Source organism: Diceros bicornis, chromosome 5 (assembly GCF_020826845.1).
Source record: "Diceros bicornis minor isolate mBicDic1 chromosome 5, mDicBic1.mat.cur, whole genome shotgun sequence".
Classification (NCBI taxonomy): domain Eukaryota; kingdom Metazoa; phylum Chordata; class Mammalia; order Perissodactyla; family Rhinocerotidae; genus Diceros; species Diceros bicornis.
The window spans coordinates 54096883-54123603 of NC_080744.1; the positions used below are offsets into that span (position 1 = coordinate 54096883).

The window sequence follows — 26721 nt, forward strand, 5'->3', positions numbered from 1 at the left end:
CCTGGCCAGTTTTCTGTGTGGTTATACCACCAATTTAATATGCATTTAGGTTCATTTGTTTTATGATTGTTTTAGGGTTGGGTTTTTTTTTTTTTTTTTTGGTAAGGAAGATCAGCCCTGAGCTAACATCCATGCTAATCCTCCTCTTTTTGCTGAGGAAGACTGGCTCTGAGCTAACATCTATTGCCAATCCTCCTCCTTTTTTTCCCCCCCAAAGCCCCAGTAGATAGTTGTATGTCATAGTTGCACATCCTTCTAGTTGCTGTATGTGGGACGCGGCCTCAGCATGGCTGGAGAAGCAGTGCGTCGGTGCGCGCCCAGGATCCGAACCTGGGCCACCAGTAGCGGAGTGCGCGCACTTAACCGATAAGCCACGGGGCCGGCCCTAGGGTTGGTTTTTTTTTAAGTGATTTGTTTAAAGTTTTAATTTTGCTTTTTATTTTTTAATTTTTTGTGAGGAAGATCAGCCCTGAGCTAACATCCATGCCAATCCTCCTCTTTTTGCTGAGGAAGACTGGCCCTGGGCTAACATCTGTGCCCATCTTCCTCCACTTTGTATGGGACGCCGCCACAACATGGCCTGACAAGCGGTGTGTCAGTGCGCACCCGGGATCCAAACCTGGGCCGCCAGCAACAGAGCGCACGCACTTAACTGCTACGCCAGGGGGCCAGCCCCTGCTTTTTAATTATGTAAAACATTTACCTGGTTTCAAAGTCAAAACTTTTAAACAAGATATATTCAGGGAGGTCTAGTTTTCCACCTCTGCCCCCTCTTCCTATCTTTCTCTCCCCTGTAGATAACCATTTTCATTAGTTTTTTGTTTTTGTTTGTTATTCCCTTTTTTTCTCTTCAAAAATATAAGCAAATATGTATATATACTCTTATCCTTCCCCTTCTCTTACTCAGAAAGTGTCTTTTGCTTTTTTCACTCAACAATATATATAGTTGTTAGGGTATAGAGATATTATAGAAGAATAAAAGTATATATATGAGATATAAAGGATATATTACACTTTCATTCCTCTATTCATTTTTTTCATCTCTCTTGTTTTTTTACAGCTTCATAGTACTCTATTGTGTAGTCATACCACAGTTTGTTGTACCAGTCTCCTATTGATGAGCAGTTTGCAGACTTTTGCTATTATGAATAGCCCTGCAATGAATATCTTTTTGTATATGTCATTTAATATTTTTTTGCCGTTGTGTCTTTGGGATAGAATTCTAGGAGAGGATTGTTGAGTCAAAGATAAATGCATATATTATTTTTTCAGTAGGCCAAATTTCTCTCTATGGGGATCGTAACCACTTTGGATGCCTACCAGCAGTATATGAGAGTGCCTCTTTTCCCAAAGTCTTTCCAACAAAATTTGTTGTAAAATTTTAGTTTTTTTGGTCCATCTGATAGGTAAGAGATAGTATGTCAGTATGTTTTTAATTTGTATTTCTTTTTTTCTGAGTAATGTTGCATTCTTTTCATATGTCTAAAGGTCATTTATGTTGCTTTATTTTTATTTTTTTAATTTTTGGTGAGGAAGATTAGCCCTGAGCTAACATCTATTGCCAATCCTCCTCTTTTTGCTGAGGAAGATTGGCCCTGGGCTAACATCCATGCCCATCTTCCCCTACTTTGTATGTGGGATGCCTGCCACAGCATGGCTTGATAAGTGGTGCATAGGTCCACGCCCGGAATCTGAACCTGTGAACCCTGGGCCACTGAAGCGGAGCTCTCGAACTTAACCACTACGCTACCGGGCCGGCCCCGACGTTTCGTTTTTTGTGATCAATGTATTCATACTTTTTGCCTGTTTTTCTATCAGGATGTTGGTCTTCATTCTTCCATCCATTTTTAGAAGCTTTTTATTGATTAGAGATATAAATCCTATATAATAATGTATTTTTCCCAAATTTGTCATTAGTTTTTTGACTTTGCTGTACTTTTGCTAAAAAATTTTTTGGTTAGTCACATTTTTCGACCTTTATCTTTACTGTTGCTGGGTTTTGAATCGTAAATAGGAAAATTTTTCCCACTCCAAGTTTATAAGGGAGCTAACCTATTTTTTCCCCTAGCCCTTGTATTGTTTACTTCTTTTATACATTTAAAGCATGGATCTATTTGATATTTATCCCCATGTACAGTATGAAGACTGGATCCATTTTTTTTCGTGCAGCTATTCAGTTGGCCCAAAACAAATCATTAAAAATTTTCTTTTTCCTATTTACTTGAGATGCCACCTTTGTCATATGTTGAATTTCTATAGGCATTTGGATCTATTTCTGGAGTTTTCATTCTGTTCCATTGGTCTGTCTGTCCATGCACCAGAGGTACACATTTTATTTTATTTTATTTTATTTATTTTATTTTATTTTATTTATTTTATTTTATTTTATTTATTTTATTTTATTTATTTTGTTTTATTTTATTTATTTTTTATTTTAATTATTATTTTATTTTTCCCCCAAAACCCCAGTAGATAGTTGTATGTCATAGCTGCACATCCTTCTAGTTGCTGTATGTGGGATGCGGCCTCAGCATGGCCGGAGAAGCAGTGCGTTGGTGCGCGCCTGGAATCCGAACCCAGGCCACCAGCAGCAGAGCGCGCGCACTTAACCGCTAAGCCACGGGGCCGGCCCCAGAAGTACACCTTGAATTATAGACCCTTTTATATTTTCTTGGTTATTCTTGCCTGCTTATTCTCCCAAGTGAACTTATAATCAACTTGTTTATCTGATGATGGTGGTAGTAGGGAGACACATGATGGAATTTTTATTGGGGTTGTATTTGTAGGCTAAATTAGGGTGAACTGACATCTTTAGGGTTTTGGATATTCCTATTCCGGAATATGGCGTGTCTTTTCATTTGTTGAAGTCCAGTTCTGCATCTTGCAGGGAATGTTTTATAATTGAAAAAAAACAAAAAGAGCTTTATTGAGGTATAATTTAACCTACCTAATGAATAAAATTCATCTATTTTAACCACAATTCAGTGGTTTTTAGTAAATTTAGAGTTGTGCAGCCATCACCACAGTGCAATTTTAGAACATTTCCATTAATCCCAAAAGATCTCTCCTGCGTGTTTGCAGTTAATCCCTGTCCTACCCTCAGTCCCCCACAACCACTAATCTGTTGCTGTCTCTATAGACTTGCTTTTTTTGGACATTTCTTAGAAATGAGATCATACAATATGTGGTCTTTTGTGTCTGGCTTCTTATCATAATGTTTTTGAGGTTTATCCATGTTGTAGCATATATCAGTAGTTAGTTTCTATTTATTTTATTATTTAGTTTCTTTAAAATATTCCATTGTATGGATATACCACATTTTGTTTACCCATTTATCAGATGATAGAGATCGAATTGTTACCAGTATTTGGCTATTGTGAATAATGCTCTTCTGAACATTTGGGTATAAATCTTTGTGTGTGTGTGTATGTATATATATAGTATATATATGTGTGTGTGTGTGTTTTTCATTTCTGTTGGATAGATACCCAACAGAAGAGTCCCGAAGAAGAGAAGCTACAACTTCAGTAACTTTGTGACTGCAGAAGACAGAAGCAGTAGCAAAAGCAACTGGTAGCCGAAAGATGCTTTTGATATAGTAACTAGCACTGACATGTTGAGTAGTTATGGCACTGTGATGTAGTTTATGTAAAGAGTATGAGCTTTGGAATTGGAATTAGGTTTGAATTCCAAGTGTTGCTTACTGTTTGCTTGACAAGTCATTTAAACATTCTAAGTTTCAGTTTCTTAATGGAGCTAGACATACACAATGTTGTACATGGCACAAAGGGACATGTTCACAAGTTGGAAGCTATTCTTATTATTAGCATCATGCCAGACTTAAGGCACAGAGGGACCAGGATAGTCGATGATTACAGTGGCTAACATTGCTTGTAGTTGCTGCCAAGAGAATCTGTGGTCTCTTATCAGGGAATAGAAATGGACATTGAGTTCATGAAGAACTCTGTCAGAGAAGCCATTGGTTTTGTTACCATTGTTACACTACTATATTCTTTCCAGGCTGTTACATATTTTTCTTATGATGTTTTAAAAGGTACAGACAACATGAGTAATTGTAAAAGAAGTAGTTAAAAGAAAATCACCTGCAGTCCCACCACTCTAATGTCTTAGCTGTACGGAAGTTTCTTATCCTGTAAGTATTTCTAAATGTAAAAGACAGCATAAAAATAAAATTAGCCCAATAAGAAGTGACACGCTCTCCTGACTTTTTTTAAGCTGTATTAAGGTTAGCTTCATATTTTTAGGAATGTTTCCTTTAAATTTTGTTTTAAATAATTGTCATCCTAGAGAAGACACTAGATTGTAGATGCCAAAATCTTGCCTAGTGTGATTATTGAGTTACATAATTTTTATGTATTATGTTCAAGTTATGCTTGTAAAGGTGCTTTTTAGAAATATAATGATGTTTAAGCAGTAGAATGAGTGCCCAAGTGAGTTATTTATATAACCTTTATTTACACGATCTGTGTTCATAAAAAATTATATAAATTGAGTTTTAATGCATTAATGGAGCCAGCTTTGTATCATTTATCATTGGAACTTCAAAATGTTACATTTATATTTGACTTTGCTTAACTGTGTAACAGATGTTTAATAACGTTAGGTTATTTTTTACAGGCTTTTAAAGAAATTCCTTGTAGACATACATGGAGAGAGATCACTAATAAAGTTGATATGTCGATGTAGCTTTCTCCATGTAGAATGGTAATGTCCAGTTGGTGGGTTAAAATAAGAGACATTTAAAAAAAAATCCATGGCGTTTTATTTATATATATATAATGCTTTTAGTTTTAAGTGTACAGTTCTTTTTGTGCTCCTACCTTAAGCTGCGTTGTGTACATGATTATGAAGCAAGAATTGGAAAAGTAATTTGGAAATTGAATCCAGAATATTTTAAATGGCCACTTGAGTGCTGCTATTTTGTTTTCTCTGCCTATAAGATAAATATATGCTGTTAAAAATACACTCTACCTCAATATGTCTAGGTATGTAATCATGTCTAGGTATGTAATCTTTAGAACTTAAAAGCTACTTCAAAAATTTGTACATCTCAGAATTATTAAATCTTAATTTTTTCTATTTAATTGACATAATTTGCAAATATTCTAAAATATAAATATAATATTATGAAATATTCAAAAAAATAACTTTTTCCAAATCAGATCATTTTGCATTGCTTCTGTGATTTACCAGTGCCTGCTTTGTTCTCCTCTTTGGACTATCAGAGAGTATGTTGTAGATCTTTGTCATGGGCTTGTACTTCCTCCAGATACTGGCCAGCTTTTGAAGTAGTGCACATGTTTGGTGATGTAGAGATGTATTAGAGATGAAATTCCAGGTTGCCAAGAATGGCACCTTGGGTGAAGAAATGTAGACTGCACAAATTCCACAGTGACAAGAAAGTTGAACCATTTGTTGTCATTGTGGTAAGCAGGAGTTCATAGGAGTTGGATAAGAATGAATATACAATATTAATGTTATTCCTACATACTAGTAGAAAATATGGTGGGAAAAGGAGCTCATTTATAAGAGCAACAAAAAAAGTGTCTAAGAGTAATCTTAATAGGAGTATATTTGGCCTCTCTGAAGAAAATTATTTAGTTTTATAGTGTCACATTTATAATCAAACCAAACTATGATTTTTCTGGAAATCGTAGATGGCAAGATATATTCTTGGATGAAAAAATATATATTATAGAGATGTCAGGGCTTCGTTAGTGTTGCTTAATGCCAGTCTAGTCCAAATCTCAGAAGTTTTTCTCTCCCCTTGATTTTATAATCCTGAAGAATAATTAGGAAAGCCTGAATCTGCGAGGTTTCAAAATGGAATTATTCTAGTCTTTTCAACAAATGGTTTTGGGACAATTGTAGATCCACATGCAAAAAATGTGAATTTAGATCTTTTACGTCACGTCAGACACAAAAATTAACAAAATGGGTCATAGACCAAAATATAAGAGCTAAACTATACAGCTTCTAGGAGAAACTCTCAGTGACCTTTGGTTAAGCAGAGATTTCTTAAGTATGTCACCAAAAGCATGACCCATGAAAGAAATTGCTAATTTGGACTTGATCAAAATTAAAGGCTTTTATGCTTTAAAAGACACCATTAAGAAAATGAAAAGACATGTTACTGACTGGGAGAAAATATTTGTAAATAATATATCTGATAAAAGACTTGTATTCTGAATATATAAAGAACTCTTACAACTCAACAATAAGACCAAAGTTCACATTAAACATGGGCAAAAGATTTGAATAGACATTTCATCAAAGTGGCTAATAAGCACTTGAAAAAATGCTCCACAATGTTAGTTATTATAGAAATGAAAATCAAAACCACAATGAAATACTACTATGTATCCACTAGAACAGCTATAATAAAAAAGACAATAACAATTATTGGCGAGGATGTGGAGAAACCAGAGCCCTCATTTTCCTGTTGGGAATGTAAAATTGTACAGCCACTTAGGAAAGCAATTTGGCAGTTCCTTAAAAAGTTAAATATAAATTTACTATAGTACCTAGAAACGACGTTCCTAAGTATTTACCCAAGAGAATGAAAGTATATGTATATACGAAGACTTATAGACAAATGTTCATAGCAGCTTTATTTATAACAACCAAAAGTGAGAAAAATCCAGATGTCCATCGACTGAAGAATGGAAAAACAAATTATGATATATTCATATGACAGGATACTACTCAGCAGTAAAAAAGAATGAACCTATTGATACACACAACAGCATGAATAAATCTCAAAATAAGTACACTGAGTGAAAGAAGCTAGACATGAAAGTGTATATAAGGTATGACTCCATTTATATAGAATTCTTGAAAATACAAACCAAGGCTGGCCCCGTGGCTTAGCGGTTAAGTGTGTGCGCTCCGCTGCTGGCGGCCCGGGTTTGGATCCTGGCGCGTACCGATGCACCGCTTCTCCGGCCATGCTGAGGCTGCGTCCCACATACAGCAACTAGAAGGATGTGCAACTATGACATACAACTATCTACTGGGGCTTTGGGGGAAAAAATAAATAAATAAAATTATTAAAAAAAAAATACAAACCAATCCATAATGACAGAAGGCAGGTCAGTTGTCATAGGGCTATAGGGATGGGCATGGAGGGATGATGATTGACTGAAATGGCACGTGGGATCTTTTTAGGTTGTTGGATGTTCTAAAACTGGAGGGAGTGATGATTATAAATTTACTAAAATCAGTGAAATGTACAATTAAAATGGATGAAATTTTTAGCTTTCGGAATATTCTTATTATGGGAAAATTCTTATCACAAACGTAGCTTGTAAAATGTTGGCTGACCTTTACATTGACAGGTGATAGTAATGAAGAGAGAGGAATGTTTAAAAAAAGAAGACATTCAGCACCAGATTTGTGAACAAGACAGCAAGAGAAGAAACGGAGCATAACTTTTTTTTTTTTTTTACCATCTTAACCATTTTTAAGTGTACGGTTTAGTGGTGTTAAGTATATTCACATTGTCATCAAACAGATCTCCAGAACTTTTTTTTCTTGCGATCTGAAACCCTATACTCCTTTCCTCTACTCCCCACAGCCCTGGTAACCATCATTCTACTTTTTATCTCTCTGAATTTGACTACCTTAGATACCTCACATAAATGGAATCATATGGTATTTTTGTGTATGTGACTGGGTTTTTTCGCTTAGCATAATGTCCTCAAGGTTTCTTCATGTTAAAAGACATGATAAGATTTCCTTCCTTTTCAAGGCTGAATAATATTCCATTGTGTGCATATACCTCATTTTGTTTATCTGTTCATCCATTGATGGACATCTAGGTTGCTTTCACTCTTGACTGTGAGCATGGGTGTGCAAATATCTCTTTGAGGCAAAATGTGAATTTTAAAGTATGAAAGTTATACCTCAGAAAAGCTATTTAGAAAAACAACTACTCTGACACAAGAATCTGTAAAAGGGGTTGACTAGATGGCTTCAAGATATAACCTAAAATGTAAGACTATTTAAGGAAGGTATTAAAATTTAATTTGGGAAAAGAAAGAATTTTTCAGTAAAGGGTTTGGTGATAGCTAGTTAGCCATGGAGAGACAGAGCTGAATTCTATTTATAATCTTATCTAATGCCGTAAACAAAAATTAGTTCTAGATGAAGTAAATAATTGAGGCAAACACATTGAACCAAATATAATGGATCTCCATCCTCCAAATAAGAAAGAGCTTTCCAAACTTAGAATAATTTAGAAAATAACATGTACAGGGGCTGGCCCCGTGGCTTAGCGGTGGAGCGCGCATGCTCCGCTACTGGCGGCCTGGGTTCAGATCCCGAGCGTGCACCCATGCACCGCTTCTCCGGCCATGCTGAGGCCATGTCCCACATACAGCAACTAGAAGGATGTGCAGCTATGACGTACAACTATCTACTGGGGCTTTGGGGACCAAAAAAAAGAGGAGGATTGGCAATGGATGTTAGCTCAGAGCTGGTCTTCCTCAGCAAAAAGAGGAGGATTAGCACGGATGTTAGCTCAGGGCTGATCTTCCTGGCAGAAAAAAAAAAAAGAAAGAAAACATGTACAAAAAAAATTACAGCTGCATTGCATAAAACTAAAAAGCTGTGAGTTTCTTAAAAGAATGTCATATCTTTTAAATGAAAACCTTGGAGAAAACATACAGCAAATGTATTACCTTTAGATATTAAAGGGTTAATATCTTATAGAATGTGAATATCTTATATAAGACCCTAAATCAATACCTTTAGATATTACAGGGTTAGTATCTCTATGTAAGATCATACAAATTCATAGGGGAATCACTAAGTTTGTAAGGAACACACAGATCGTTAAAGAGGAAATAAGCATGAAGATGTGCAGATCAAGAGAGTAAGTACTGTTTTCACTATGTGTGTTTAACTCTGTTTTTAAAAACAAAAAACCTTTCCAGGCCAGCACGGTGGCACAGCAGTGAAGTCTGCACGCTCCCCTGCAGCGGCCCGGGGATCGCAGGGTCAGATCCCAGGTGCGCACCGACGCACCACTTGTCAAGCCATGCTGTGGTGGCGTCCCAGTAGAGCAAGATGGGCATGGATGTTAGCCCAGGGCCAGTCTTTCTCAGCAGAAAGAGGAGGATTGGCATCGGATGTTAGCTCAGGGCTGATCTTCCTCACACACACACACAAAAACACCTTTCATTTTGACAGATACTATTTTTATTTTTGTAATGAATTTCATAGTTTTCAAAGTCAAAATAAAAATTTTTGTTTATCAATTAGCTGACAGGCAGATGCCTTTTAAATGTTTTTTCTTTTTGTTTCCAGGAAGTATCGATGAAGATGTCGTGGTGATAGAAGCTTCCTCCACTCCCCAGGTCACTGCCAATGAAGAAATTAATGTTACCTCAACTGACAGTGAAGTGGAGATTGTGACAGTTGGAGAAAGCTATCGGTAAGATTTTAATTCCTAATTGTATATTTGAAGTTTTAAATATAAATATTTAAACATATTTGTGCTGCAGATATTTGCATTCTTTTGCTTTTTTGTTTTTTTTGAGACCTAGTTTGAGTATGCATATACCAGATTAGTGGTTTTCAAATCAGGCTGCCTTAGACTCACCTGGTAAGATTATAAAATAAAGATATACTGTTGCCTGGATCATATCCCAAACCAGCTGAACCAGAATCTCAGGGATCAGTATTTTTTTAAGCAGCCGAAGTGTACAGTGAGAGTTAAAAGCCATTGCTCTAGATAAACAGTAATTTTACTTAGTGTTTTACAAAATTGAGTTTGTTTTATGATTCAGAAAATTCATGAATTCCTTTGAAATTTAGATGTGAACAATACATAAATATTGGGGGTGGTACTAATATGAAAAGTGAAAAAAATAATATTAAGAAAAATAATGATGTTGAACTATTTGTTATCATCTACTTGTTTCAAGATCTCATTGATAGCAATGAGGTTTGTGCTATTATATTAGGGCACCCTAGTATAAAACATATTTTCTGAAATTTTTTTTCTCAGTAATTTCATCTAAGCCCTGTGCTAAAAAGATAAATGAAAATCCTCATTTGTTTTGACAAATAACTGGAAATGACATTGCCCTTTTGGGAATTACTTTGACCAAAAAAAGGAAAAACTCTAACACTGTATTCATGTTGTGCGTTAGATGATTAGATCTATTGGTAAGAGAAGTAAAGCGTTCCTCTCTTCCGTTTGAGGCACCAAACTAATCTATGGATGAATCTTAATTTTTGTGTTAGAGTGAATTTAGAAAAGCATTTGCTCATTGTATTTTAATTTGTGGTGTTATTGATCAAAACAAAAAAAAAAACCAAGGGCCAGCTTGGTGGCATAGTGATTAAGTTCATGCACTCCACTTCAGCGGCCCAGGGTTTGCAGGTTTAGATCCTGGGTGCAAACCTACACACCACTCGTTAAGCCATGCTGTGGTGGCATCCCACATACAAAATAGAGGAAGATTGGCACAGGTGTTAGCTCAGGGCCAATCTTCCTCACCAAAAAAAAAAAAAAAAAAGGAAAAAAAGATTCTTATTTTGGAAGCATGTTACAAGTGTACCTAGAATGTGCTTCTCCACGTGCCACTTTCTCATTGGAGTGCTACTTCTAAGGTCATGCAAGAGAGCACTATATAATATATCACTGTTTTAAGTTTTAAATGATTTTCCCAGACTCTGAGGGAGATTGATCCTCCGTGGTATGTGCCACAGTTACCCTGTGACTGTGCATAGTGCTTGGTACAACACTGACTGAATTTTTATGAGCTACAAGGATTGCTGAAATTAAGGACCTATTACTACTTGTGAAATGGAGATCTTTCTTGTCATGAGATGCTTAATGTTCAAACAGATGCATTTACCATGGTAATGGACAATGATCTTGAAAAGGACACACAGTGCTCATGAACCATATTTATTTTTCTTATTGTTACCTGGGATATAACTTTGTCACTGTTTAACTGGCTCGTGGCCCTTCCTCTTTTAAGACAATGCATCTGTGTTTCAGATTCTTTTGTGTCAGGATTTGGCAGTTGCCACTAATCACAGGGACCACTAAGGCCTCTGTGAAACTGTTCCTCATACATCAAGTTTTTTATTGGTGCTCCATTTAGCATAATATTTGGAGTTGGGACATCCTATGAAGCTTTCATAAAAGTGCTGCAAAGTTGACTGGAACTTTCTGCAGCTATTAACAGCTTCCCAGAAATAACAGACTACTCAGTCTCATCACAGACTCATGATTTCTCAGGAATTTTAAATGGTGATCTCTCTCCTCATCCAAAACCATTTCATCCTGAGATGTTTGTTTACCATGCCTCCATCTATACAATTCTTGCTGGATGTGCTGTCATTTTTTTACTGTCTCAGGAATTAATCTTTATTCTCCTGTTATTTGAGAATTTTATTTTAGAATTTGAACTTCTTTCTCAATTCTTAGGCTCTACAATTGCTGAGGCTGTTTTCAGCCCAGTTTGAACTTTGGAGTGCTTTTCTGAGGGGTCGAGCTCACACCCCCGATGACTGCGTGCATATTAATGGATTTGGCTCACCCTTTCCATACATGCTGACAATAAGCAGTTTTACATTCACTTTGGGCAGGAGAAAAACCAACTTCATAAGTCCCACCTTTCTAAAACAGATTTATTTTTCTCCTGGAGCTTTAGGACTGTGTATCACTCTGTACCCTCAGTCTAGAACATTAGAGTGAATCCTTAAAAAAAAATTTTAATGCCTTATATACCTGTAAGTAATTTAGTACAATACAGTGCCACACACATAATTAAAAGATAATAAAAGTGTTAGGTGTTGAAGGTTTGCGGTTACATGCTTTAAAAGCATAAAGCAGCTCAAACAAGGGATGTTTCTAGGCTACCCAACTAGTAAACTAGCTGTAACTATCCTTACCTCTCTGCATCCCAGGAAATCTCTCTGGTGCCTTGAATCTTTTTTAGGACAGTACCGGAAGCTTAGCTTGGTTTAGGACTCCCAAAGCCATGTTTTGCAAATCCAGTCTGGACTAAACTGACTAGAAGATCATGTGGGCGTTATTAAATGTAGAGTGTTGATATTTTTGTTACTTTATGGTGAATAATTTTAGGTATTAACATAAAATATAAATTGATTATAACCCAGGTGAATATTCAAAATAACCATTGAAAAGAGAACAGCATTCTTGAGACAATCCTGTATTTTATACCAACGATTGGTCTAACATATCGTTTTTCATTTTCTTAGGTCAGTTGGTAAACATTTGCTGAACATTTCATTCAGCAAATGTTTGTTGAGTGCCAGTCATTGTGCCAGTTATAAATTTTAATTCTGTTATCATCATTTCTTTGGAGAAGTCTTGCATGAAGAAGTTCACAACTTATTTTGTAGGAAAGGCTTATGATTTCTTGGGTAACTAAAAACTTTGTTCATTTTTTTGTATTTACTAATTTAATATTGATACCATTTAAGGTCTCGTTCAACCCTTGGACACTCCAGATCTCATTGGAGCCAGGGTTCAAGTTCTCATACAAGTCGGCCTCAGGAGCCACGGAACCGCAGTAGGATTTCTACTGTTATACAGCCCTTGAGGCAGAATGCAGCAGAAGTTGTGGACCTTACCGTTGATGAAGATGGTAAGTTGGAGTAGTAACAATGTCCAATTATGAAGAAAATTTGATAAAATGAAATATCTTAATATGCTAGAAACTCCTACTGTTGCTTAATGGTAATATATTATTAAGCTACAGGGAAGTTTTCAGATTTCCTAATCTTATTTTTCAATTGATATAACCTCGATTTGTAAATTGTGTCTAAAATTCTTTCTGGGGGGCCGGCCCCGTGGCCTAGCGGTTAAGTGTGTGCGCTCCGCTACTGGCGGCCGGGGTTCGAATCCCAGGCGGACACCAGCGCACCACTTGTCTGGCCATGCTGAGGCGGCATCCCACATACAGAAACTAGAAGGATGTGCAACTATGACATATAACTATCTACTGGGGCTTTGGGGTGAAAAAGGGGGAAAAAAGGAGGAGGATTGGCAATAGATGTTAGGTCAGGGCTGGTCTTCCTCAGCAAAAAGAGGAGGACTGGCATGGATATTAGCTCAGGGCTGATCTTCCTCAAAAAAAAAAAAAATTCTTTCTGGTTAGTGTTTCAATGCTTGGTAGTTATTCTCTTAGAAAAAAATTTTTTTACAAGTAGTAGTTTTATCTATCCTCATTACTATATGTAAAACATCATACAAAGTGCTTTGTATGTGTGATCTCAGTTCATCCTAACAACAGTTCTATGAAGAAAATTCTGTACTTCCCCAGTTCTACAGATGAGGAAATGGACAGTGGGTTCAGTAACTTATCCATGATCATACTGTCAGTGGTGAAATCAAAATTGCTGTCCAAGCAGTCTGACTCTAGAATCCATACTGTACCAGAGAGAGTGCAATTTGTAACACTGTTCTGACAGCCTTGACAATGTGTGTGAACATTGCAGAGGGACTTTTACTTTCCTTTCCTCTTTTCTTCTTTGTGATAGATCAGAAAACGTGCATAGTAGTTACCCCAAAACCTGTGTTGATCACCTGAATTATTGGAATATGCTTTTTATGTGTTGGATTTTTTAAAATGCAGTAATCATCTTTTAGTAACATGCCTCTTTAATGTTGCAGTTTAGCTTTATGAAAGCTTTTTTTACTATATATTGTACTTATTAGAGAGTTCATATTCTTAAAGTTTGCTTTAATAATTATCATAAAAATGTTAGCTGGGATTAAAATATAACCTTTACCTAATTTGTTTTGAAATGCTAGCTAAACATTTTGTATATTGTAGAACCTACTGTAGTACCAACCACTTCTGCAAGAATGGAATCACAAACCACAAGCGCTTCCATTAACAATTCAAATCCATCTACCTCTGAGCAGGCCTCTGATACTGCTTCAGCTGTCACTAGTAGCCAGCCCTCCACAGTGTCAGAGACTTCAGCTACTCTTACAAGCAATAGTATGACTGGTACTTCTATAGGAGGTAAGTAAAAAAAGGGAGGGTGGAGGGACTCTTTTTCATTACTTATGTAAGAAAAAGTATTGTTGTTTTTAAGATTTTAGCTATATTAGAAAGAGTGTATTCTTAAATAAACATTGTATGTCAGCAAAGTAGTCTCTGTTAGAATTAGACTATGATTTTATAGTTTGTTGATTTTATAGTTTTTATAGTTTGTGAGCTATATGTTACCAAAGTATCATAGCTCAGCTGAAAGAGGTTGGGGAGAATTAAATGGGTGACACCGAAAATACGAGCATCAAAAGAAAAAATAGGTAAATTGGACTTCATCAACATTTAAAACTTTTGTACCTCAAAGGACATTATCAAGAAAGTGAAAAGATGACCTACAGAATGGGAGAAAAATATTTGAAAATCATATATTTGATAAGGGTGTAGTATCCAGTATAAAGAACTCACACAAGTCAACAGTGAAAAGACAAACAACCCAGTTTAAAAATGAGCAATGGATTTGCATAGATATTTTTCCAGAGAATATATACAAATGACCAAGAAGCACATGAAAACAACATCATTAGTTATTAGGAAAATGCAAATCAAAACCACAATGAAATCACCATGGTGTGTATAATTTAAAAAAAGAGAGAAAAAACACCAAAGAACAGGAAATCAGAAACAAACCAGTGTTGACAAGAATGTAGAGAAATTGGAACCCTTATGAATATCTGGTGGGAATGTAAAATGGTGCAACCGCTGTGGAAAACACTGTGGCACTTGCTCACAAAGTTAAACCTAGAGGTAACCGTATGACCTACAATTCGACTCCTAGGTATGTACCCAAAAGAATTGAAAACGGGGGTGGGAGTTTAAAAAGTTTGATCACGTCCATTTTCTGTTTTTTTGTTGTTTGTTCTTTTGGTGTCATATCTAAGAAACCATTGCCTAACCCAAAGTCACAAAGATTTACTCCTATATTTTCTTTTAAGAGTTTTATAGTTTTAGTTCTTATTTCAGATTATTTCTTATGTTTCGATTAGCAATATCATCTCTCGTTCATTCTCTTATCAGCTGTGTAACTGTGCCTTAAACTAGCTTTCTTTCTCTTCTGGACAATGTCACAGAGATAGAAACTTGCTAACTATTTACTACCAGGGACACCATAGACCCTGCAGCTCGTAGATTGACTGTATCACCATAATGATGAAACCACCTTATGTGTTCTATCATTTTTTGCTTTTAATAATATCTAATTTAATTCTTATAATATTCATATAACTTAACATTGAACAGATTGGAAAGCTGCTTGTTGGCTGGATTAGGTTTCCCTTCCCTGGAAAATTGAGGGCAGAATCCAAGAACATTTCCCAAGGGTGTCTTTTAAATACTACATTCTTTGAAAAAAATGTAAGCAGAAATGAAATGGACTCTTTTATTTCACTTAGTCAGTGCATACTCGTTCCCCAGTACTTTACTAAGTGTCTTATATGTTATTTTATATATTATCATTTAATCCTTAAAAACTTTTTTGATGTTGACGTTACTCTTCGTATTTCAGAAATGAAGAAATCTGGAAAGTTAAATACGTTCAAGGTCAATAATAATCTTTGAAGCAAAGATTTGAACTCTTCTCACTCACTCCTCTCTCCTGGTAGCTCTATGTATCCTTATTCTTATCTAGATTTTATGTGACACAGTCTCAACTTTATTTCAATATGATCTCAAAGCTTTTGTTATTTATTTTTTAAGACCCTTGTTCACTCAGAATTTACATTTAATCTCTTAGGTAGCAACTTCACTACCTGAATGCCTTCTCATGATAATACTCTACTGTACTGATGACTGCCTTTGGGATAGACTTGCTCTTGTTGTATTTCTCTAGACTAGGAGAACCTTGTTCCAGGCCAAATTGTTCCTCTGTATAAACCTGATAGAAGCACATACAGATATTGAGACAATATTAGGGGCATTCAGTTCTGCTGGCTTTGTTTCCTTCCAAGACTCTATAGAACGTCAGTCACCTCTTTTCTTCACGTCTTGTCCTTACTTCGCATCTTCTTGCGTATTTGCAACCTTGAATCAGCCAAGCCGTCTAGCTTTGCTTGTATCCAGGTTCCTAAATGGGGCTGGTAAAAATCATAGAACCAAACAGATTGGTGCCTCACGAATTTGTGGTATCTAATCTTGGGCTTTTGGTAATAAGTCGTCATAGTGTGGTGTATCTCAAGTCAGTTCCCTTTCCTTCTCTTCAGTGGCTATTCCAAAATTCTCTCATTCTCCTCAAGACTTTCATTCTCCCAGGGGGAAATAAATGAAAAAAAAAAAAAGAGAAAGTTCTCAAGCATGAACATGCATAACTTCCAACCCCTCTGTAAAAATTTTCTCTACCTATACCTTTCCTTCCCTCCTAACTCTTGGTCTCTTAACTCCTTCCTGTCCCTTCTGATCCCTTTCTCTGTGCTCTTGCTCCTATCCCTTCTTGTGTCCTTGGCCTTGCTTTAGCAATTATCTTCCCTGTGTCTTCAGCATCTTTGCTGGTTCCATTCCCTTAGTACAGGCACATGTACTTTTGTGTTAAGTCTGTGTACACCTAAATGGATCTTCTTCACCTTAAAGTCCTACCTTAAACTTACTTCTGACTCCTTTCAAAACAAACAAACATGATAAAAAATCTGGCAGTAATTTTCTTTCATCTTTATTTTCCCTCGGGACTCTATTCTCATCCCTTTTATGACAGGCCCATCTCATAATTGTAGGTGTTTTCGCTTGCCAACAGTACTCTGATGACTCCCCATTTTTTGTTTCCAGAGCCCTCTCCTTGTTTTAAACTTTTATATCCAACTGCCTATTGGACATCTTCTCTGGACCATTTGTAGTCACCTCAAACTCAACATGACCCAGTCAGCTCATCATGTATCTGACTTCTCCATGTGTTCCTTGCTTTATGCATACATGAGATCTTATATATTTGTTTATTCAGCAAATATTATTGATTGCATACTTTGTATTAGGCACTGTTCTAGGCACTGGGAACAAAACATAAATTTTCTGTCCTAACAGAGCTAGTATTCTAGTGGATAATAATAGCTAACATCTGTTGAGCTCATAATATTGGTCAATGATTTATCTACATTGATTTTTTGCAATAACCTATGAGGCAAATTCTATTACTCTTCTCATGTTACAGATGAAGTAACTTATCCAAGAGTATATGATAGTGGAGCAAGAATTCAAACCTAGGAAGTCTGGCTTGGAGCCTGTACTCTTGCTTTGTGCCAGGATTTCTCAACCTTGCACTATTGTCTTTGGGCTGGACAGTTCGTCATGTAGACGGCTGTCCTGTGCACTGTAGGATATTTAGCAGCATTCTTGGCCTCTACTCTCTAAATATAGCACCACCTCCCTTCCAGTTGTGACAACCAAAAGTGTTCCTAGGTGTTGCCAGATGTTCCCTGGGGGGCAACATTGCTTTATACTGTACCAGAACCCAGTGCTTCTGTTATAATACTGATTGATTTATATCTTATATTGTCTCTATACTTGATGATGAGCTCCTTGAGGGCCAAAGATCAAGTCTTTCTTTTCTTAGCACTTAGCTGCGTGCGTGAGGTTAACTTAAGTTTAACAAGTGCTTATTGAGCCACCTACATTGTGTAGGCATGTTTCTAGTTGCTAGAGATAAAACAACAAAGACAACATTGTAAGTTATTTTAAAGGCCAGGACTTTCATTTTCACCATTGTATTTTCCAGTGCCTTTTGTAGACCCTTTACCGTGCCATTATTATGTGTAGGACTTGCCAAATGAATGAATAAATGCACGAGCACATCTCAGTAATCCTCCTAGAATCGCATTGAAACTTCTTGAACAAGCTTGATTTCGCTGGGTCGTGGAGTTAATTTCTCTGGTGCAAGTTTGTGATTGTCTCTTTTTTGGTGGACACTCTGTGGGCTAATTTTAATAGAAAGGAAGTGTTTTATTTACTTAATCAGATATCTTTGTATTTCACCTCTAATTTGTGGCAGTTTTCTTTGGTCACTAACTCTTGGACAAGAGATTCAGTTGTCTTTACTTTAGGTTGCTACCCGGTTTGAGCAATAAAGAGGTTCTGGACTGTAGGAAAATAGACTACTATATTAATTGGAAGCCAAAACTGTGCCGTAAGAAGTAGAGCTGTAAGATCAGTCTTCTTTTTGAGGCCACAGGTTTAATGATCTGACCCCTTAACTGTATGTTCAGCCTTAAATATATTATAGTCATTGTGCTTCCTTTTCTCTCACTCTCATTTTTGTATTTGAAATATTTGAAGACAAAGAGGGCAAGTTCTTTCTGAACAGATAAATGTAATATCTATCACTTCAGTCACAGCCTAGCAGTCCGTAGATCTCTTGCTCTGGTTACGAACTCGTCTCCTAAGTCTTAGAGTTACACATAATCCTCAGGTAACTGGATTTTTAAAATTAAAGCATCAGAGATGAAGGTCATTTAGTCCATCCACTGAAATGATTTGATGTCCCAAAGCTTTTCACTCTTTTTTTTCTGAAGTAACACACAGTAAATAACATTCACTTGTATAACACTTTGACCTGGGGGCTGAGATAAAACCTTGAAAATGTTGCAGGAAGTAAAGCTACTGTCGTAATGAGTTATTGCTGTAAATATTACAGCATGTAGAAAATAGCTACTTAGTGTTTGATTTGATTTAGCATAGCTAAGATAGGCTGTTAATCATGGTCATTTCCTGGTAATGCTAGATATAACTCTGTCCAGGTTATTCAAGACATTTGGAATGCAAATGAATGAAAGTGACAATTATAGAACTGACTTTGAATCTGCTGTAATTTGTGTTTTAAAATTAAACAACTTGTTGATCTTCATTTTTCTGTTGTTGTTGTTACAAATTACTTGTAATATTTAAGCTCTCAACTGATGCCAACAAGGTAGTACTAATTCCAGGAGGTAATTAGAGATTAGTAGAAATTTATAATTTTTTTCCATCACAGTTCACAGACTCCTGAATATTAGTTCCCAGGATAAAAACCTTTACAAAATGGTTCATGAAATTAGCACAAATAGGCTAGACTGGAAGCTTTGAAAAAACCGATATACAGAGATTTAGAATACAGATACTGCATAGTGGGGTTTAGATCGCAGACCTTGCCCAGAAGAGAATCAGCAAAGGCAAGATAGGACCCGTATGGGAGGGCAGACTCAGGAGAATTATAGAGAGGTTTGCTGCAATCAAACCTATCAACCAGAGCCTGAAGCACCCCACGTAGGTTCATTTATGTGAGCATGTACATTCCCTTTATTGTTTTAGTCAGTTTTGCATTATTTGTAAGTAACCAGAAGATTCCTATTGGTACATTGGCCCAGAAGAGATTAGCTAGATACTGTGAACCAAATGAGAGCAGGGTGTCCCTGGTATTGGTTTCTCTAGAAATAAGGCTAGAACAGGAGGAGATGCCTCAGGAGTCACATTGAGGAGGAGAGAGGGTGACAGGGAGGGAAGGACAAGGCTCTGGGCTCTCTACTCTTCTAATTTTTATTTTTTAAGTAAAAAATTTTATCTCCATTTTTATCTGTTTTATATAGTTTCCACATAATATGTAGGAAAGGGTGCTGTCTTTTAGATGAATTTGAAACACTGGGATAGACCTTCTGGGGGCACTTTTGCAGTTTTTTTGGCATGGAAGAACATATTTTCAAAATAACTCTGGGCATGTGGCAGAGAGCATCATCAGGACTCAGATGTTTCAAAGCTAGAAGATGATCATCTTTTCTAACAAACACCATGCAAGGCAATTATTGCTCCATTGAATGGGTGAGAAAAAGGTTAAATAATTTTCTAAATTCACATTATCATTTCTTATATTCTACTGGGTCTGAGTTTAGAGGCCAGAGGAAGGGAGAAGATGTTGGAGATTTGTGAGACTTAGCCAGATATGCCCTGAGTTGGGTGGTCCTGTCTTAAGAAGATAAGGTTTTAAGAAGTACATAGTAGTCTGTATTATGTAAACATGATTTATGGTATTAGAGATTCATGGAGCTCAGGAGAAGAACCTTTGCTTTGTTGCATACGATGGAAGGACTCACATGATATTTTAGAATTTTAAAAGGCAATTTAGAACCAGTCATTTGTTATGACCTAGGAAAAGAAGATCTATTGCCATATTTAAATGTCATGGTAAATAGGAGCCTCCTGAAGCATTTAGGCTTTCAGGAAAATCCCAGTGAACACCACTGCCCAAAATTCTATGATATGAATGTTAAGAATGTGGCACTGTCACATTCTTATTTACAGAGATTTGAATTTACTATACATTTCTTAATTAATTCTTTATTATTTATATACAGTACCTGTTTTTTACAGTGATATTTGATCACTTGATGTATGAATTCTTTTGTTTCAAGATGACTCAAGGAGAACTGCATCTAGTGCTGTAACCGAAACTGGCCCTCCTGCAATGCCAAGGTTACCTTCCTGCTGTCCCCAGCACTCGCCATGTGGAGGGTCATCACAGAATCACCATGCGTTGGGACATCCACATACAAGTTGCTTTCAGCAGCATGGCCACCATTTTCAACATCATCACCACCACCATCATACTCCCCACCCAGCTGTCTCAGTTTCTCCCTCCTTTAGTGATCCTACTTGCCCTGTGGAAAGACCTCCACAAGTACAAGCACCTTGTGGAGCAAATAGTGCTTCTGGTACCAGCTACCATGACCAGGTATGTGGAATTTGATGAGCTTTTCCTTTCTTTCTTTTTGTTCATTTTTTAAAATTGTAGTTCCTCCAGGAGGGAAAAAAAAATAAATTTTATATATTAAATAAGTCATTATTCTTGTTGCCCATGCAAAAGTGGCTTAATTTAGTGATCTGTGTTTTTCTCAAAAATATTTGTCTATAGCATTTTTTGATGGTCTAAATTATTGCAACTAATTGAGAGGGCCAGGGATGTGGACAATCAAAAGTGATACTATTTTTTATTTTGGAATGATTTTTGGTATTTTAGTTAAATACAGGTGAATCTGAACCTTTGGGATTTTATTTCAAACAACTGCCCTGTCAACCTAATTCATGAGAAATTGGGAAATTCTCCAAGTTTTTTTCTACCTTCTATCTGGAGCCTTCCTGTAGTCTCCCCTCATCTAGAAATAAACAGCCTTCTCAGGTGCAAACCTGTGACATAGTTTCTCAGGAGCAGATGAGGTTTTCTAATTGAAATGTCAGCCAAAAGATATAATTAAATAAATTAGTTGATACTGTTAGTGAGTGCTTGAAAAGTCAAATAATGTTAAATTAGTATTGGTGATCACATGGAGTAAAGGAAGTCAGGTATTACATGCTTTTGCTGTGTCATCTCTGTATGATTCTGATATAAACCTGGGTAGTGCATATTTTAAAAAACAAAACATAATTTTAAGGTAAAACTGTAACTGACACGTATGCTAGAAAAAAGTCAAAAAGAAAATTCAGAGCAACTACTGTTTTGTATCCCGTGACCTTTCCTAAAGTACTTGTTTCATCTTTTTAAATTGTGATGGTTCTCTCTTCTGGATATGATAAATGAAAAATAATGAAGAAAGAGGGGTGTTCCCTTAAAAAAACAACAAACAAGCTGCTGTTATCAAGAGGAAATTTGAAAGAGTTTTAGTAGGAAATATGATTAGAGAAATTTTAGATGATGTTTTGGTTCTGGTAACAATTCTAAGTTTAACATCTACTGATCGTCTAGATCTGTTCTACCTCTTGGGAATGAGGAAGCATCAAGAAAAACTTTAGTAGACTGAATGAAAAGTCTGCTTAAAAGCAAAATTTTGTTTTACTGGAAATTTGAGCTGAAGTGGGGAGGGTTTATAAGTGTAGTAGGAAAATGGTGAAGAAGTGAATCTACAAACGTGTCTCACATTCATTCAAGAGCTGCCACAATGTGGGCCTTTTGTTTACAAAATATTGTTGTTGTTGAAGTAATAAAATAGTATAGTTGGGCTTGAGAGATCGATTGTGTATGCAACATTTTCTTTTAACCTGAGTGAGTTAATTACAGGTAGAATCTCTCTTAGAGTTTTGCTCAGTGTAAAATAAATGTAACCTATTCACCTATCTCTAAGTAGAGGTATTTGGACACAAAACTTGAGGAAAGTCAGTATGATCAGGCATTCAGTGGTGATAATTGGTATGAAGGAGAACAGAGATTGAGGTTTTGAAGATATGAACAGTTTGAGACTTATATTGATATTTGGAGGACTCTGAAGTTAGCTACATGCTTGTCAGATAACCTCATGTAGTCTCCAGTTGAGACCTATGTGGGCACAGCAGGAAGTTGAGGTGTGGGAGAAGCAAACTGATCTGAGGATTTGTGATTGTGTAGATGGCTTATGATTGAGTGTCAGAGTGTGGATAGGCAGAGAAAAACTGGGGAGGATTAGGCCTGACGACTGAGAAGTTGTGGTAGTCACTTGACTCTCTACAGCCCTTACTACTCTTTTGGGTGTAACTTTCTCTTTTGAGAGAATAGTTTAATTAGTGTTATGCATTACGTATAATCTGTGTAGAGTAATATTTGACATTTCTGTTCCCAACTTGCTTACCTTCCCTTTTCCTTCTAGAATAAGAGTTGAATGATCTGTTGGAATTGTGAAGAAGAGGGTTCTCTTTGTTAGTTTTTCCCCTTTTCTTTTTATTCTTTACTTTTAACTTTACCCTTGATTCCTTCTAGGAGGACCTTCACCTTACTTTACTCACTCTCTGGGAGTGTTCTTAATCCTTGACTGGAGAAGAAGATAGGAAATTTGCTCACCTTCATAGTATGTTGATACTCCAGTCCATTTGCCAAATTTTAGCCTAAATAGGAAAATAGGGAAAGGATTTAAACCATAAGTATTAGCCTAAATAGGAAAATAGGGAAAGGATTTAAACCATAAATACAAATTTACGATCTCACAATATTGTTCTTAAACCTTATTTACCCAAATTGAGGACATATGTTGTATTTGCCAACTCAAAAGAAAGAGGCTAGACATTTACTTAATTTATTGTAGACGTATAATACAGATGAAGGAGCTCTTCCTTTTCACCTTCCCACAACTTATTCTGTACCGTCATCCCGTTTCCCTTTTAGCATGCAGAGTTCTTTTGTTTCTGTTATCCCCTGAGCCTGGAGCCCACTGAAAGTACAAACTGCTATGGTTCCTCACTGGACTGCTGGGTGACCTGGGCCTCTAATAAATGCTTTACCCTAGCTTTCTTCATCTCCAACCCCTCAGCTTCCAGTATTGAACAATTCCTGTATGTAATTCCATATATAACATCAAGTCTTTATTTTCTTTAATCACATTTTTTAAATCACAGCTATTCTGAACACTCAAAGGCTTGTATTTAATTAGTTAGGAATACAAAGAGCAACTCTGTTTCTGTAATCTGCTCTAGAGTAGAAGATAAAGTATTTTACTTAGGACTTTTCAAAATGCTTTTGGGGAAAAATCTTAATTACTGATGAGTAGAGATAGAATCTAGACTCTCTGGTTTATTTTCCAACCTAGTAGATGGGCTTTCCCTAGAATTGTATTCCTAATAAAAAGAATCAATGGTTTATTGTTTTTTGGGTTTTTTTGGCAAGTGAAAAAAGTTATGAAAGCTAGCAAAGCTAGCTCATGGTTTAGCTTGAATAATTTTATGCTCTTTGTTATTTTGGATAATGTTGCACTGTTAGAGTTTCAGTTGAATGCTTGCTATATACAGTTTAGAAACAAGACAGACAAGTTTTTACCTAGAACCTTAATGTTTTCAGTGATGTAATTATATGTTTTTCAAAGGAGTCCCAAATTACTAATCAGAATCTTGGAGTAAAGGAGAATATGGAAGTATGATTTTAAAGTTTCTTTCTCTCTAAGATCTAGATAATGGAAGAGAAATAGACCTTAAAATAATATGTTAATTAACTTTTGTTCCCCTCATAGCATGAACTTGTGCTTGATTTATAAAAATTGATTGTAGATTTTAAGTATATAATCATTACAGTTTTTATAATCCAAGATACACATAGTATTTTCTGGGTGCTCAATAGGACTTTGCACTAAAATTTTTACCATTTTCAAATTTTTAATTCAAAGATTCTATTTTTCTAGATTGCGTTAGGAGTACTTTTATAATATAACATGAAACAATGTTTTTACCAAACTTTAAAAAGATAAAATATAGTTCCTCTTTATACAGCAGGCATTGCCAGTAGACCTGAGCAACAATGGTATCAGAAGTCATGGAAGTGGTGGTTTTCATGGAACATCCGCATTTGACCCCTGCTGCCCTGTTTCTTCTTCCCGAGCTGCAATCTTTGGCCATCAGGCTGCTGCTGCTGCCCCGAGTCAGCCATTATCAATAGATGGTTATGGATCAAGCATGGTTGCGCAACCCCAGCCCCAGCCCCCTCCACAAGCCTCACTTTCATCATGTCGACATTATATGCCACCTCCTTGTAAGTATAAATTTAACAGGCAAAGAACTTAGAGGCATATAAATGAAGCATTGTATATTCCTTCAAGAAATAACCTTTCAATGATCCTAATTCATAAATTTTTAGTATTTCTTTGACCTAAGAGTGGGGTGAATTTTTCCCATTTCATCCTCCCTTTACCCCACACATCCCCCAAACAATCTTCTAAGGTAAAAAGGGCAGATGTTGTTTAAAAGCGTCAGCAAGATAAAATGTGTATTTTGTCTCTTTTACATTTTAACATTTATATTTTAATATCTATGAAATTGAAGTACGTTGAATGACACCTTTGATTCCTATAAAAGGAAATTTTAAGGAATATAGATTTATCCTTTAGGAGTGATAGGAAATGTGAAAGTTTAGTTAGTAGTTGTTTCTAGGCACAGGAAAGTAAAGTTTGACTGAGAATTCTGAAGCTTAACTGAGGCATGAGAGAGAATTCCTTGACAGAAAGCTTTGCCAATTGCAAAAAGGTTTCTATATACATTTGATGTAGGCAATTAAAATAGAATCAGACATGACTTTTCTAAATAAATTGAAATCTATGAGATATCATAAGAAACGAGAAATACCCTGAGGCTATGTAACATATGTTTACTACTTTGTTAAATCATAGGCTAATAATCCAATGGAAACTTAATAAATAGCCTGATAAAAAATACTGAAAATTCATGCCAGGAGTAAATCAGGACGTTGGCAAAGAAATTTGCTTTTGTTCTGATTATATGCAAGGGATAATTTCAGTTGATATCTCCTTAGATTTCTTCTTCTGCTCCTATAGTTTTTTAAATCTGGGTCCTACAGACATAGCTGGAGTCAACCTAGAATTTGTACAGTGAAACCTGGTGGTATATCATTTACCTTTTCAGTAATGCAACTTAAGGTGTAAATTAGAAAATAGATTTTGAAACAAGAGTTAGTTTTTGCAGAGCATTGACCAATGGGCAAATTCTGTATATGAACACTGGTATGACGTACAGGCTATTTTGTAATACTTGTTGATATTTATCTTTAACTGATCTTCCTTTGTTAGGAACTCAAAATGTGTGGTTTTCTGCCCCTCCCCTTGAAAAATAATGTACTGAAGCCGTTAATTAGTGAATCCATTCCTTTTTTAATGTCCTAATAGAGAAATAAATGTGTTAGACTTAAACTTGTTTTACTTCTATCATGAAAGTAACTTGTGTACATCCTAAGAAATTCAAACTGTAGAATGATATAAAATGAGAAGTTAAAAGCCCTTCTCCCCACATCTCACTATCTGAATATCTCAGAGGTAGCAACTGTTTCAAGCTTATTATAAAACCTTTCAGGAATTTTCTTTGTACATACAAAAGTATATATATATGTCTCTCCTTTAAAAAAATGGGATCATATCAAACATATTATTTGCCTCTTGCTTTTTGATTTGTTTGTTTTTTAATTTAACAATACATCTTAGATTTTTCCCATATTGGTACATAAAAATGTAGCTCATGGTATAATGCAAAGTGAAATAAGTCAGAGGGAGAAGGTCAAATACTGTATGATTTCTTTCATTAAGTAGTAGATAATAACAACAATAAACAAACACATAGGGACAGAGATTGGATTGGTGGTTACCAGAGGGGAAGGGGAGAGGGAGGAGTGTGAAAGGGATAATTCAGTACATGTGTGTGGTGATGGGTTGTAATTAGTATTTTGGTGGTGAACATGATGTAGTCCATGCAGAAATAGAAGTACAATGATGTACACCTGAAATTTTTACAATGTTATAAACCAATGTTACTGCAATAAACAAAAAATTTAAAAAAATAAAAAATAAAAAAATTTTAAAAAAAAGCAAAAAAAAAATGTAGCTCATTGTGTTTCATACCCTTATAATATTCTGTTGTATGTTAAATTAGTCCTCTGTTGTGGACATTTAAATTGTTTGTAATTTTTGAGTCTATCTCTAGGATAAGTTCCTAGGAGTGAGATTACTGGGTCAAAGTGACATGTGGAACTTTTAGGAAGCAATATCAAGAGCTTTTTTTTTTGTTACTGGCAACACATAAAATAGAAAAGGAAGGGAAATGGTGTATGGGAATGCAGATTGTGTCACCTTTCTACAGTAGTTAGCAATGTTTTGTTTGGATAACAGTGAATTATAATGATGGCTGAAGTTCTCACCACACACACAAAAAATGGTGGTAACTATGTGAGGTGATGGTTGTGTTAATTAACCTGACT

General features: G+C 35.9%; 1 protein-coding gene across 9 annotated transcripts in view; it reads left to right on the plus strand.

Moving 5' to 3' along the window:
- Nucleotides 1–26721, plus strand: part of RNF111 (ring finger protein 111) — an 85015-nt gene that overhangs the window by 43020 nt on the left and 15274 nt on the right. For 7 of the 9 annotated variants that reach the window (XM_058541701.1, XM_058541707.1, XM_058541708.1 and 4 more), the window contains 5 exons: nucleotides 9331–9457; nucleotides 12490–12653; nucleotides 13845–14039; nucleotides 20426–20745; nucleotides 24234–24492. In XM_058541701.1, the coding sequence (XP_058397684.1) occupies nucleotides 9331–9457; nucleotides 12490–12653; nucleotides 13845–14039; nucleotides 20426–20745; nucleotides 24234–24492 (1065 nt within the window). The remainder of the gene's footprint in view (nucleotides 1–9330; nucleotides 9458–12489; nucleotides 12654–13844; nucleotides 14040–20425; nucleotides 20746–24233; nucleotides 24493–26721) is intronic. The other 2 variants (XM_058541705.1, XM_058541710.1) reach the window with 1 other exon arrangement.